The 14,282-nt window shown below is 48.2% G+C and overlaps 1 protein-coding gene across 3 annotated transcripts in view; it reads right to left on the bottom strand.

The window, feature by feature from the left end:
* Positions 1 to 550: 550 nt before the first annotated feature.
* The window catches only part of LOC102730878 (non-homologous end-joining factor 1), a 77,271-nt gene continuing 63,539 nt past the window's right edge, over positions 551 to 14,282 (bottom strand). For 2 of the 3 annotated variants that reach the window (XM_081813580.1, XM_081813581.1), the window contains exons 6-8: positions 2,129 to 2,246; positions 1,462 to 1,571; positions 551 to 1,056 (exon numbers count right to left, since the gene is read on the bottom strand). In XM_081813580.1, the coding sequence (XP_081669706.1) occupies positions 982 to 1,056; positions 1,462 to 1,571; positions 2,129 to 2,246 (303 nt within the window). In that variant the 3' untranslated portion in view covers positions 551 to 981. The remainder of the gene's footprint in view (positions 1,057 to 1,461; positions 1,572 to 2,128; positions 2,247 to 14,282) is intronic. The other variant, XM_081813582.1, reaches the window with a different exon arrangement.

The following is a 14,282-nucleotide window of genomic DNA, read 5'->3' as shown; positions in this document are numbered from 1 at the left end:
AAGATGCCGCCTATCTCATACAAACTTTGTCTTTTTCCCTGCTAAGGCCAATTCTGTTGTCTCAGAGAAATCTGTGGCCGTTCCTGCTCCCTGCTGGCCTGCCTTTTCAAGTTCTTCTAGTTGCCATGTTATCTGAAGTAGCATGAAGGATGGGAGAATAAAATCCCTTTCTCTCCCACTCCAATGGGAAACTGCCTCAGCCCTTGTGCTCGGAGCTCTTTATAATTTCAATCCCAGATTGTGGTTTAGTCTGTTGTCTATGCCTTGGAAACAGACAAAAAAACACAAAACAAAAAAACACCCTACATGACGTTGGGCAGAGGACAGCAGCAGTGATCTGTGCTGTGCTGTGCCCGCCACGGAGAGAGTTCTCTAGACCAATGTTCCCAAATGGAGGCTTAGCGCAGGCCACAACGAGAGAAGCATGAGAAGAATCTGAAGGAGCAGATCGAGGGTCTAAACTTCATCTAGAGACAACAATGGGTGGGGCCCAGTAAAGTGAAAGAGGTTGGTTATATGTTCCACAGAATAAGCAATCTCGAAAGCAGGGGAGTGTGAGTGCTTTTTATTCCGGGCTTAAGAGAGAAGTGGGTCTCTGAGGAGCTAGGGACTCTTGAGAAAGGTGGACAAGGCTTCCTGAGCACGTTGTGCCTTTTTTGCTGACTTGTCCTCTGCACCTAAAGTCCATGGTAGGATCCTGGGTCTGGGGAACCTCCGACAAAAGAGAGGAAGGTATGGGATTCTCAGAAGCTGGCTTCCACTCGGCTAGGGAAGGCCAACGCCCAGCGGGTGGGAGCCCAGATTCCCTGGGTTAACAGTACCCACGCCTGTCCGCGGGAATTTCTGTTACGTCAGCCTTGCTGTGGGGCCTCTGACTATGTAACCCGGTGCTGGAGATGCTGTTGCTACAGGAGCTCCTCTCAAGGTGACACGAGGAAACTATTCTCCAAGCCCATTCTCCGCAGTCGGGACAGGGACAGGTTAACTGAAGAGCCCCCTTAGCTTCTTCCTCTTGACCTTTGACAGCTGAGGTCTGTGCATAGGGCCTGAAGTACCCTAGAATGAAAAGGAACCCGAGTTAATGGAGGTGTTTGAACAGATCCACTTAGGTCAGGAGAGGAACTTCCTTGCTCCCATGGCCCTGGTGGGGATGAGGGGCTGACACAGGTGTTTTGAAGTCTCTGCCAGGCAGTGAATGTGACACAAGACTTCATGCCATGCGTACATCCCTTCTCCCCTAAGGAACAACCTCACAGACCATCACTGGAAGTGGGATAAGGAAGAAAAGGAGTCAAGGTCCTTCACTTAGTACAGGGAAGATGCAAAAGACCATGACTCCCCTATCTAGAAATCCGTCATCCGGTGGCCTGGTCACAAATATCCTCCAATATTAAGGCAGCACCTCCACTAAGTGACAACTCCAGGGACCTCTGGTTCGGGGGCTGCAGGTGTGTGACTCACTGGGGGCTCTTTCTCGGGCACTGGGAGGGATGGTGCTGGTTCTTCCGGCTGGTTCAGAAGTTGGTTTTCGGTCCCTTGTGGGGAGGCACTGCTTGAGGGCTGAGGATCTCCTGAAATCAGAAAGATCAAGGGAAGACAGTGACAAATGCCTTCCTACCAGGGAGGCATTAGCATTTAGCAAGCATTCTGATCAAGGCCAGGGTTTAGTACTAATATATAAACAGACAGAAGTAGCTGTAAATCCAACTTCCAGCTGACTCTCGGAAAGCCCTGTTTCTACTCTGAAGATTCCCCACTTTCACTAGGTAGGAGAGGAGTTTCTTTGACTCAAAACAGCCAACTACTCCTCAACAGACAGGTAGAGAGATGAGTCTTTCTTCTGGTCCTCTCACTAATTCTTCTAAGCACCTAGACCAGTTCCAGTGGAAGTTTCTGCAATGACGGAAATGTTCCGCATCTGCACTGTCCGACTTGGTAGCCGCCGGCCATGTGTGGCTACCGAGCAGTTCAAGTGTGGCTACAGCAAATGAGGAGAGGTATTTTTCATTTTGTTTCATTTGTATTTAATTTAAATAGTCACAAGAGGCGAGAGCTACCATATTGGCTGGCACAACCCGACACCGTAACTCTAACCCCAGGGAGACCAAGTACCTTTGGAGCTACTCACCAGTGCCCTGATGGTTCTGTCTCCCTTGGATCTCTTGTCTGGTGACTGCCATATACAGATTCTGTAAATTCATGACAAAGGGCCTTCCATCACCTACGCTGCATGCCTCTGGTAGTTTCTATAGGGGAGCGGAGATGCAGTCATTGGTTATACTCTATCACCAGAGAAAAGGAGTTTGATATCCCACTGGCAGAAGTGGGATCAACCCCAAAAGAATTTATATAGAGAAGTTCGATTCAACATAGGACGTCCCTATCCATACCTTGTTGGGAACAGTATAAAGACCTCTCGTGAGGTCTTCTCTAATAGGCAACTCCAAATGTCTATCTTTAATTCCCCCAATACCTATTATGTTTTCCCATGAATACCCCTGGGGTATTCACCGAAGAGTCTCTAGGCTCTTTCTTCCAAAGGGATGACCTCTGAGAGGGCTGTTTTAGGAAATCATCTTTCCTAAATTGTCCCTGAGCTGTACAGATCACTGTTTTACTTACATTCACTCCTAAAGTTCCACACTAGAGAGAGAAAAAGGATGAAATGCAGGAAAGGGGAGAACAGGCAAAATGGGAATGACAGACTGACAGACAAGGCTAAATTATGGAGCTATGGTGTTCAGTCGGAGGAGATGGGGGGACTAAAGTGTGCAAAGCTTTGGAGGCTTCCCTGCCATTTTACATTGCTTTACTGCAATCCATGAACCCACAAATGGGGGCAACCATTCCCCCAAGAGGGGAGAAAACTGGTTCTTGAGGGGTGAAAAAAATCTTATTCTTTTAAAGTATGAAACATCTACATACAGTACACAAACAGAATTTTGCTCTATCTGTGGTATTAAAATTTCCTGAGGGGGAGTGATTAGGAAAAAGTGTCTTAGAAAGGCTCCTGAGCAAGGTGATGATGGGGAGAAAGTTGAGAAATACAGCTATCATCACACTCTATGTACCTGTTTCCTTCGCTGTGAATGAACTGTGGATTTATATCCACAGGAAAATGCTCTGCCTAGTTCAAGTTTCAGGCACTTGGCTTAACGGCTGACGGCGGAAGCAAGTGCAGTAAAAATGAGACGAAGGCGTATGATATCCCGGGGTCCCGAACCTGGCTGCACTTCACAATCTTGGAAAGGACCCAGAGTTCCTTCACCTGTGCAGGCAAATCGTCATGGTTCCCAGGCAAGCTAGCAGGTCTCTGAGGGAAGCCATCCCACCAGCTCACAGGGCACCCACCCAAGAATCCTGGATGGACCCACAGCTCGCGTCAAGGGCACTTGCTCTGTGCTCTAAAAGGCATTCATTTCTGAAAACCCGCCGCGGGAGAAGGATGGAAGAGAGAACGCAGGAGAGGTTCTGCTCCTTCCAGAGAAGGATGGAAGAGAGAACGCTGAACCACAGTCAGGACTCTCTCTCCCTGAGGATGGTGGGATCTGAAACACGTGTTGATCCCCAGGAAATGCAGCATCCATTCGTACTGCAACCCTACCTCTGTAAGGTCTCTATCAGGCTTGCACTTTCCCGGGAGACCACCAATAAAGTCAGAACTTGGCTTCTGGCCAGCAATCACGCAGGAGTGAAAGGGCCCTGAGGAGCAAACTGAAAAGGGGAGGCAAACTCTCAGGCCATACACCTTGACCTCCCCTCACTCTCCTTAATTTCAGCTTCCCCAAGCCACGTGCTCCAAAAACACGTCCTCTGCTCTCCAGCCAGACAGCCCTGACAGCAGAGAGGCCAACAGCTGTTCTCCTTCCTCACCTCTCCTGTCTCCGGGGCCGCCCTTCAGATTGCTCACAAAACGTGGCCTCTTTCAGGCTCCGGCACACAGGGCTTGCGAGGCCCTGCGCTCTCTCTACAAACGGGTGGGGCAGAGTCTCAGTGGTCCCAGCTCCCTGAGCCCTCCGGCCCCGCCTGCCCCTTCTATGGAACCAGACAGACTCTTACGTTTTTTAGGGCAATCTTTAGCCAACTCCTGTACTGAGTCTCACAGTGAAGGGGCAAAAATGAAAGGCCATAAAGCCAGTGCTGTCCTGAGCCTAAGTCCAAATACAGAACCAGTATCTTGGACCTTCCTCCATCCTTCCCTGTCTCCAAGAGATCTGGTCCTGCTGTTGTTGCCAAAAGTTATCCCACCTGAGTACTCTCAGAAAAGTACCACAAAGAGAATATCGGAGGCTGCCTGGGCGGCTCAGTCGGTTAAGCGTCTGCCTTTGGTTCGGGTCAGGATCTCAGGATCCTGGGATCGAGCCCCATGTCCTGACTCCCCGCTCATCAGAGAGTCTGCTTCTCCCCCTCTCTCTCGTAAATAAATAAAATTTTTAAAAGACAAAAGAAAGAATATTGGTACATTTGCTGCATATTTCCTATATGCTAGACACGGTTCTAAGAATTTAAATGTACTGATGCATTTTGTCTTATTCCCTGCTGTCTCCCTGGCACTTGGACTGAAGTAGGGCTCTATAACCAACCATGAATGAATGAACATGGTTGGCACTAGTATGACCCCATTTTACTGAGGCGGTTCCAACTAGTAAACAGAGCAGGATTAGAATCCAGACAGGCTGACCTCAGGGCCGACGCATATAATGACCACCCTATTTACTTCTCTAAATAGCAGAATTTTAGTCCCAAGGGCCATACAGCCTTTCCCAGGATCACAACCATCTGTGCCTCCCATCACAGATCACTTGCCTCAATTCCCATCCAGCTCAAGAACAAACTCCCTCAGGTGACAAGAGAGAAGTGAGCAGAGAATCTGGAGGTTCAACCTGAAAAGCTGGCCCCACCTGGAACCCTCAGGGGCTGAGGCCATCCCTCAATCCTAGTCCAGCCATTCCCATCGTCACTGATTCCATGTGCATTATCCTCACAATAAGCAGGGAAAAGGAGGTGGAGAGGCCCGGGCTTGGGAAGGAGAAACATTAGCTCCCTGTGCAGGACAATGGCAGGGGCGAGCTAGGGCAGGCCACCGAGATCAAAGGGAGAACAGCGGGGTCAGGACTAAGAAAAGCAAACAGCAGTGCCCCCTGCCATAAGTAAGAAGGAACCAGGAGCAAGGTGTACCAGCCACAAAGCGGTTCACTGCCCAGAGTGGGGAGGGGAAGAAGAGACAGGTCGGTCTACTGTGGAATGCGTTCATCTGATTAACCCAGAATCAATTCTACGCAGCAAAAAGCTACTGAGATTCTACCACGTGTTAGGTACTAGAGGACTGGGGCGAGGGAAGGAGATGCACCCTTCCCTCCTCAGAACGGGGCTGAGTCAGCCAAAGATAAATAAGTCAGAGTCCCTGCTTCAAGGAGTTGATATTCAGGTGGGAGGAGCAGGCAGATTTCAGGTTTTTTCCAAGTGTTACGCTATCACAGAGTTAGAAACAAAGGGTAATAAGAACTGGAGAAGAAGAAAGGAAGGAATTCTGACCATCCAGCAAAAAGCCTGGGGCAGGATTGGGGGTGGTGAGGGGATGGGGGTGACATAGGCCAGCCTTGCGAATGTGGGGAAGTATTTGAATCACAAAAGTGTGAAAAGACAGGATATGTTGATGTATCTCATGGGAAATAAGACCAGAAGACTAAGTTCATACCCGCCAGATTGCTAAGGGCTTGGTGTTCTAAACTAAGGATATGCCCCTGGAAGTTTCCTTTTGTTTCACAAAGTGGCTTTCTCTACTACACCCGTGCTTGCCAAGGCTTGCTTGGCTCTGAATGACTATTGAATCAAGGGTGAGGGGTCAGAAGCATCCTCTGGGTTTGCCTTCATAGGCTTTCTGCTCCATTTCGTACCTCTTCACTAACTGAACTGCTAGACTGTGACTCTTCAGTAGGCAAAACAGAGCTACATTTCTCTCCTATCTCCAGTTCACTGGGACTTTGGGCCCTGCCATCTGGCCATATCAGGAGCTTTAGGAAAACCAAAGCTACAGAAATCCTATAGGGCAGGGACGCCTGGGTGGCTGTGGGTTAAGCGTCTGCCTTCGGCTCAGGTCATGATCCCAGGGTCCTGGGATCGAGTCCCTCAGCGGGGAGCCTGCTTCTCCCTCTCTCTCTGCCTGCCACTCTCCCTGCTTGTGCTCTCTCCCTCTCTCTCTCTGACAAATAAATAAATCTTAAAAAAAAAAAAAAAAAAAGAAATCCTATAGGGCATTTTATTTCCCCTTCTTTTCCTACTGCAGCCCATTTCTGTTCCTAGTGCCCAAACTCCCCCTCTTTAGTGGAGATGTGTCTGTAACTTCCATCACCACCATGAGGTCTCAAACTCACTCCCAGTGGTCCAGAAATTCCAAGGCTCCCTCCTGCTCACTGACCCCAGCAGGATCTGCTGGAGAGATCCCAATTATTGCTTTCCATTAGAAATAAGAGGTTGATGGAGCGCATGGGTGGCTCAGTTGGTTAAGCGGCTGCCTTCAGCCCAGGTCATGATCCCAGGGTCCTGGGAATGCATCCTGCATCGGGCTCCCTGCTCATCTGGGAAACTACTTCTCCCTCTGCTTCTGCCCCTGCTTGTGTGCTCTCTCACTCTCTCTCAAATAAATAAATAATCTTTAAAAAAAAAAAAAAGAAGAGGTCAGATGTCCAGCCCTACTCTCCCACCCACCCCCCCAATTCCATCCCTCCTTTCCCTGAGGCTGTTTCAGAGAGGAAACCTTTAGAATTCTGAGTAAGGAAAGGCTGGACCCTGACGTACTGCTCGCCCTACTCAATATGAGCCCATGGCCCAGGAGACAGGTGTAGGGGACAAAAGAGAGACAGGAACCATGCAAAGCGGAACTCCCCAGCATCAGCCTTGAGCAGGTCTTTGGGGCGGCCCCCAGCTGTCTTGGTAGCACACCCAGCCGGGCAGGGCCCCCAACACACAGCTTCCAGAGGGTAGGAGTTCCTCTCCTCCCTCCTGCAACCTGGTAAACTCTGTGGGTAGCACTCACCAACTCCCTGCCCTGGAGAGCTCAAGCCTCCCTTTAGGAAATCATGGACATTTTCATCATTAGCTCCACGTAGGGTTAAGAGCACACTGGAAAATTCTTCTAAAGTCTCACGTTACCAAAGAGTTACCAAAATAAATAGAGAAGAACAAGAAAAATGGTTTAGGACGAGGATTCTAAAGGGAAAGACTCTAACAAACAGAACTCCTCCCCAGTGCTCCTCTCCACCCTCCATCCATTCACCCAACAAATATTTACTGACCCTCTATGGTGTTCAGGATGATTGAGATGCTGGGGATATAACAGATTGAACAAGAGATAAAAAAAAATCCCCTACCCTCTTGAAGTCTACAATCTAGAGAGGAAGATCAACAATAAACACATAGCTGATTAAAACATACACTCTATCAGATGGTGACAGCACCATGGAGAAAAATAAATCAGTGCAGGCATTATGGGAGAGGGGTGGGGATGTGTTACAATTCTGAACAGAGGCCAAAGAAGGCCTCGCTGAGACGGTAATGCTTTTAAAAGACCCAAACAGAAGTGAGAGAATGATCCATGTGGCTAGCTGGGTCAAGGGACCAAAATTCCCAGTTTGCCTGGGTCTAGCCCTGGCTCACGCCTGTTGCTGTTTATTAAAAGACGTCCCTTTCTCTCTTATTAGGTCCCAGTTTGCACGATCAATTAGATGGTCACCCTGTATCAGAGGACGAGCATGGCAGGTTGGTGCAAATTGTCTGTTTATTTGAAATCATGAGTTAATGTAGTATGTTAGCTTCTGTTCTGTAAGATGGGGACCATTAGAGCTTATTGAGGAGTGAAATGATCTGATTTACATTGTAAAAGCATCACTTTGAGTGTTGAAGGACAGGAGAAGTGGGCAGATCTTCTAGAATGCTGCTAGGATGATCAGGTGGAAGGTGGTGGGAGCCTGGGCCTGGGGGGCAGCAGGGGAGGTGGCGCAAAGTGACCAGATTCTGGGTGTATCTGAAGGTATGGCCAGCAGGATTTGCTGATGGAGTGGGTGTAGTATTCGAGAGGAGTCAAAGATCACTCCGCTCCAGGGCTGAAGGTAGATGTCACAGGGGGATGACCCAGAAACCTAAAATAAATCCCTAGACCAAAGAAAACCTGAAATGACCCCTACGGCCACAACACAGACCCAGCTTTAGTAGCAAAAGGGTGAGAGGAGAAGGAAAGATGAAATCTAATGCCCAGGGGAAGTATCACAGTTTAAAAAGAGAAAGCCGGAAGTGGCTTCTCACTCAAAGAGGAAGCAGCAAGATTATCCAGGGATTAGAAAAAAAATTCTTAGAAGAAAAAAGAGAAGTAGAAATAAGCTTTAAGTTCTGGCTTGAGAGCCCAAAGACTTGGATTTGTACCTTAGGTCTATTTGCTAGTGGGAACATTTTGGGCAAGTTATTCTACTCAGTCAAGGTCTGATTCTTGAGAGAGAGAGATGGAGGGATGGATAGATGGACAGGGGAGGGGGTGCTGAGACTAATAATCTCTATGTCAGGGTTCATGAAAGGATTAAACGAGAGAGTAGAGTAAGTACCCAAGAAATGTCCGTCCCTTTCCTCTGCGAGGCACACTGACACTTTTCTTACCTGGCCCTGGTCCAGTGCCAAGGAGGCTCAAGAAAAGACTTAATGCTGTAGTGCATGCAAAGAAACCAGGTCCGACCCAGTTATTAACCCTTACCCGCTCAAAGCATACACTCTTCCAACAATTCAGTGACTAATCAAAGTTCAGAGCAGGGCCCCACGGTCATGGAAACCCTGGCTGGTAACCTGTGGGTCCTTCACTGTCCACCATCTCCACATGAGCCCCCTCCTCAGACCCTGGTGAGGACCATGGCTGAGTGGCTTCTGTACCAGCAGGTTCTAGCTTTAAATCCTCGCTTTGCCAGTCAGTGGCTATCTTCCTCCTCAGAAAAATGAGGATAGCTATCCATACCTATTTTCAAGAGATTGCTAGAAGGGTCACACGCAATAATACAAAGGTTGTTGTCTGCTTGGTATAGATGATGTCTCCTTATCTCCCCCAAAACTGCTCTGTTGCTTCTCAAAGATCTTCTTTGTTCTCCCAAAGTTCAGGACCTCCCCGCGAGGTCCAGGTCTCACTTCCATCCCTCTCACCCTCTTTCTGGCGGGGTGGGTGCCATAGTGGAGAGCAAAGCTAACCTCTCCAGAGGCACACGGAGCACAAGCACCTTGCTCCCCAAAACACTCCAGCAGAAGTATTCCACCTAGCCCCACCTGTCCGAGGACGCTTCAGCTGGGGGCCCTTTCTCACCGCCCCTTCCTGGCCCCACATGAGCCTCGTGCAAGAGGCTCCACCGGGCCATTTCCAAACCAATACACACTCAACAAAGGCTATTGGGAAAGCAGAAAAACACGAGCTGCATATCCGTCATCCACACAGTGAACAGACAAATGTATTTTGAAGGGATTAATCTCTGCATTTCTTCAGACTCTGAGAGGGGAAGAAAAAAAACACGTTACCAGGACACAGAAAAGAGACAGGGTGGTGATGTCCAGGTTTTTCAGAGACAACCAGCTCCCTCTCCCTCCTCCCTCCCTTCAATTTCCACAGCAGCTGGCTCGGATGAGCTGGCTCAGAGTTTCAGGCAAGATCCAGCCTCTGTCTGCTCCCTCATAGAATACCCCTCGGATTCTCTCAGCCCGCTGATTGCAAATCTCGCTGATTTGGGAGAGCACACAGTACCCTAAGCGCACAAGGCGCGCTGCCCTTGAAGACGGCACGTGAAGACCAGACAGCTGAGGTTGCTCCCGTGTTTGGTCTGGCTTAGCTTTGTTTGGGTCTGTGTCATGCCAGGCCTACCCTGACCATTCTGGCCGCCGCCGCTGACCTGGCGCTGGTCTCCCTGCAGCCCCTAGCTCCCGAGCCGGGCTCTGAGAAGGAGAAACCACAGACAGGCCTGAACTTAATCTTGTGTTTGGGAGCCTGCAAATCCATTGCAGTCCACCTTGCCCCTCCCCACGCTAAAACAAGGCGGGGGAACAGCGGCACACATACATGCATACATTCAGGCATGTGGGTCTGCAGTCTAGTCAAACCGCTGAATGACTCTCTTTGCAGCCTGCCCTTCTAATGGGGTAGTTTTGCTGCCTCTCTCTCTCTCTCATGGTGCCGGAAATACAATGGAGATAAGATATGTGCACAGTTCAAAACATTTTGAGATAAAGTCCAGTCCTACTTATATTATTCAGATTTTTCTGGTTCCTCTTGAGGCTCAGCTAGCTCCCTGAGCTGTACAGTCAGAAGAGATGAGAGACGGGAGAGAGACTATGAAAGAGATGTCCAAATGGACAGCCTGGGGGCACCTGGGTGGCTCAGTTGGTCAAGTGTCTGCTTTTGGCTCAGGTCATGATTCCAGGGTCCTGGGATCGAGGCCCGCATAGGGCTCCCTGCTCGGCGGGGAGTCTGCTTCTCCCTCTCCCCACTGCTCATGCTCTCTCTCTCTAATTAAAAAAAAAATCTTCAAAGAGACAGCCTGAATAATATCAGTAAGATTAACATTTTGGGATGCTTTCAGTGTATTAGGCACTAAGCTAAGCATTTTAATGCATTATCTCAATTAATCTCCACAGTAGCCCTATCAGCCAGGCACTAAGATCATTCTCAATTCATATATGAGAAACAGAGGCTCAGGGAGGTTAAGTGACCGAACCAAGGCCACAGCTAGAGAGTGGCAGAACGCTGAAGGAGAAGACCCAGGAGCCCGAACTCCAGAACATACCCTTGATCCGCTATGTTACACTACCTCTCAGAGTCACCCAGGGAGACAGGCATTCCTCCCTTCTGCTCCCGCCTCCCACTTCCCCAGAAGAAGGCTGCTGGTCCCCATTCTGAGGCCTAGCACTAGAAGCTAGCCCTCACCTGCTTCTTAAATCCCCAAAGAGCCCAAGAGGCTGAGAGAGGGAAAAGACGGAAGGCCCTCCAGAGAAGGAAAGCCTACTCAAGCCCTGGAGGGTCCTCCAATGGGACTAGAAAATCAGCAAAAGGAGTCTCTGGTACAGGGAGGCTCTAGACTCAAAATCTCCTTTTAAAATAAGTACAGCCCCTCAAAGTCATAGCAGGAAGGCCCCTCAGCTCTGCCCCAAAAGAAAAATAATGGTAAAGGGAGTGGAAGTGGAGGTGGGGGGAAGGGGCCGCTGCGCTCATAAGAGCCCTTTGTGGTGGCTGCCCCTGAAAGGGGGTTTTGCTAGACAAGGTGGAACTTCTCAAGGTGACAAGCAAATGGTACAGCCTAAGCTGTGACCCTTTGCTCGCTCCATAACCACCCCTCCCCTTTGCAGGGCCGAGCCTACACTGTCCCCGAAGCCCCACCCAGCCCCAGCACAAACCGGGGCTTTCTAGTCTGGAGAGCGCCTAACAAGCAGCAAAGGGGCTGGGGGACCAGAGTGGTTTCCTGGGGGGGAGGAATCCTCGGAGCCCCTCAGAAACTGCGGCAGCAGCTCTCACTCCTGCTCCAAGAACAAGCAGCTCCTGTCAGCTCTGGCTCAGGGAGGGGCTCCGGCCAGCCTGTTTGGGAGACAAGCAGTCTGAACGATGGTCAAGCACCTCTCTGGAGTTCAGCCACCTCACCATCCTCCTCCCAAATGGAGATGAAACCGTGTGGTAGAGATCAGAAAGAAAAAGCGTAAGGTTTAATAACAACAAAAATCACAACTATGGGGCAGGCACCTGGCTCCGAAAGTTCTGGATCCCTGCCCTGTGCCACGAGCATGTTCAGGAGTGCAAATTTCATTTTTTTTTTTCCTGTTCGAGGGAAGAGAGGACAGTCAGCTGGGTCTGCAGGGCACAGAGGTGATTTAGAGGATCTGCTAGTATTCTCTGTAGGACCTCTACCACTAAAGGGATTCTCTTTCACTCCAGATTACACGCTTGACAGCTGGGAACACAGCCCATGGTGGCCGTCATTCACGGGCTCCCTGCTCCCCATCCCCTGCTTGCTCTCTACTCCCTATAGGGTGACACAGTGTCCTGTCTACCCTACGAAATCTTACTCTGTAGGGTGATACACCGCCTCCCCATACACATCCATGTACACACACACACACACACATACCACTCGTGATAAGGGCCTGATCTTCATGACCTTAGGTACGTAAAGACTGAACAGGACACAATCACAGGGGAAAAGCCTGATAAATTGGACTCCACTAGAATTAGGAACCTCTCTTCTCATCAACAGACACCACTAAGAGCAAAACAGCAAGCTACAGAATGGGGAGAAAATGCCCGTAACGCGCATAACCAACAAAGGACTCGTTTCCAGAACAGATGGAGAATATATGAAAAATTCTTAAAAATCAATATGAAAAAGACAAATCACCCAAGAGAAAATGGACAAAAGGCCTGGTCAAATCTAAATGACCTACAATTACATGAAGAAGTACAGAATCTCATTAGTCACTCGGGAAGTTAAAACCACAACAGGGCCCTGCTACATATTTACTATGATGGCCAAAAGGGAAGGGGCAGATGGTGCAAGTGTTGCCAAGGATGTGGTGCAACCAGAACTCTTGGATGATTCTTGGATGAGGCCAAACTGACACAGTCCCTTTGGAAAACTGTTTGGCAGTATCGTATCTACTAAATCTAAACATGTGTATAACTATGAAGCAACCCTTCCAATTCTATGCATATATCCAATGCAAATGGATAAATAAATTGTGCTATGATCTTACAATGAACTATTATCCGGAAATGAAAATTAACAGAGTGCTGGGCACCATAACAAGGATAAACTTCGTGAACATTTTGTTGAGGGAAAGAAGTCACGCACAAAGGAGGATGTACCATAGAATTCCATTTATATGAAGCTCAAAACAGGTCAAAATAATCACAAGAGAAGTCAGGATAGTGGCTACCCTTTAGAGGTGGTATGTACTAAGTACTGGAAACTTCCTAGTTCCTGACTGGGTACTGATTATATGGCCATGTGCACTTTGTAATAATTCTTCAAGCTATACGCTTATGATGTGGGTACTTTTCTGTATATATCTTACACTTCAAGTTGAGACATTTATTAATAAAAGATAAACCACCATGAAAAGCAATTTGGCAGTTCCTCAAAAAGTTAAGTGTAAAGTTACTATATGACCTAGCAATTACACTGCTAAGTTTACACCAAAGAGAACTGAAAACATATGTTCATACAAACACTTGTGCACACATGATCATAGCAGCATTATTCATAATAACCCCAAAGTGGAAATAACACAAGTGTCCGTCAGCTGATGGATGGATAAACAAAATGTGCTAGACCCATATAATGGCATAGTATTCTGCCGTAAAAAGGAATGAAGGACAGATACTTGCTTCAGAGGATGTCTTGAAAACATAATGTTAAGTGAAAGAAGCCAGACACAAAAGACCACATCTTGTATAATTCCATTTGTATAAAATATTCAGAATAGGCCAATCCACACAGAGACAAAGTAGATTAGTGAGTTCCAAGAGCTGGGGGGGTTTGAGGAAATAAGGAATGACTGCAGATCAGTACAGGGATTCTTTTTTTCAGGGTGATGAAAAGGTTCTGGAATTAAAATAGTAGCTATGGCTGCATAACCTTGTGAATGTTGTAAAACCAGTGAACTGCACACTTCTGGTAAATGTTATGGTAGAAGAATTGGAACTCCACTTTCTAAAAGGATTTTTTTAAAAGATAAAGTCTCTGCTCTCCCCTTATCTGCTTCCCATTCTATACTCCGTTTCCTTTTTGAGGAATAGACTCTCAGGCTCCCAACAGGCCCGGACAACATTTAAAGGACGCTAACACAGTCAGTGTGGCAGATCCCTGCCCAGTGACCAAGTGACTGGACTTAGCACAGAACGGGGACAGAGGATGGGATCTAGACTCACACAGCCTTGGCTCTGAAAATAAGGCCGCCATTTACATATTCGTTTTATTATCTTAGCTAAGTGACTTAATCTTTTTTTTAATTTATTTTTTAAAAAAGATTTTATTTAGGGCCCCTGGGTGGCTCAGTCGGTTAAGCGTCTGCCTTCAGCTCGGGTCATGATCCCGGGGTCCCAGGATCGAGTCCCACATCAGGCTCGCTGCTCAGCTGGGAGTCTGCTTCTCCCTCTGCCCTTCACCCTGCTAGTTCTCTCTCTCTCGCTCACTTTCTCTCTCTCAAATAAATAAATAAAATCTTTTTTATTAGAGAGAGAGTGAGCGGGAGAGAGAATCTGAAGATTTACACTGAGC

This window comes from Leptonychotes weddellii, chromosome 3 (assembly GCF_054177405.1).
Source record: "Leptonychotes weddellii isolate Sample4059 chromosome 3, ASM5417740v2, whole genome shotgun sequence".
Classification (NCBI taxonomy): Eukaryota; Metazoa; Chordata; class Mammalia; order Carnivora; family Phocidae; genus Leptonychotes; species Leptonychotes weddellii.
The sequence above is the reverse complement of the archived record's forward strand: the minus strand, read 5'-3'. Positions and strand labels throughout refer to the sequence as shown.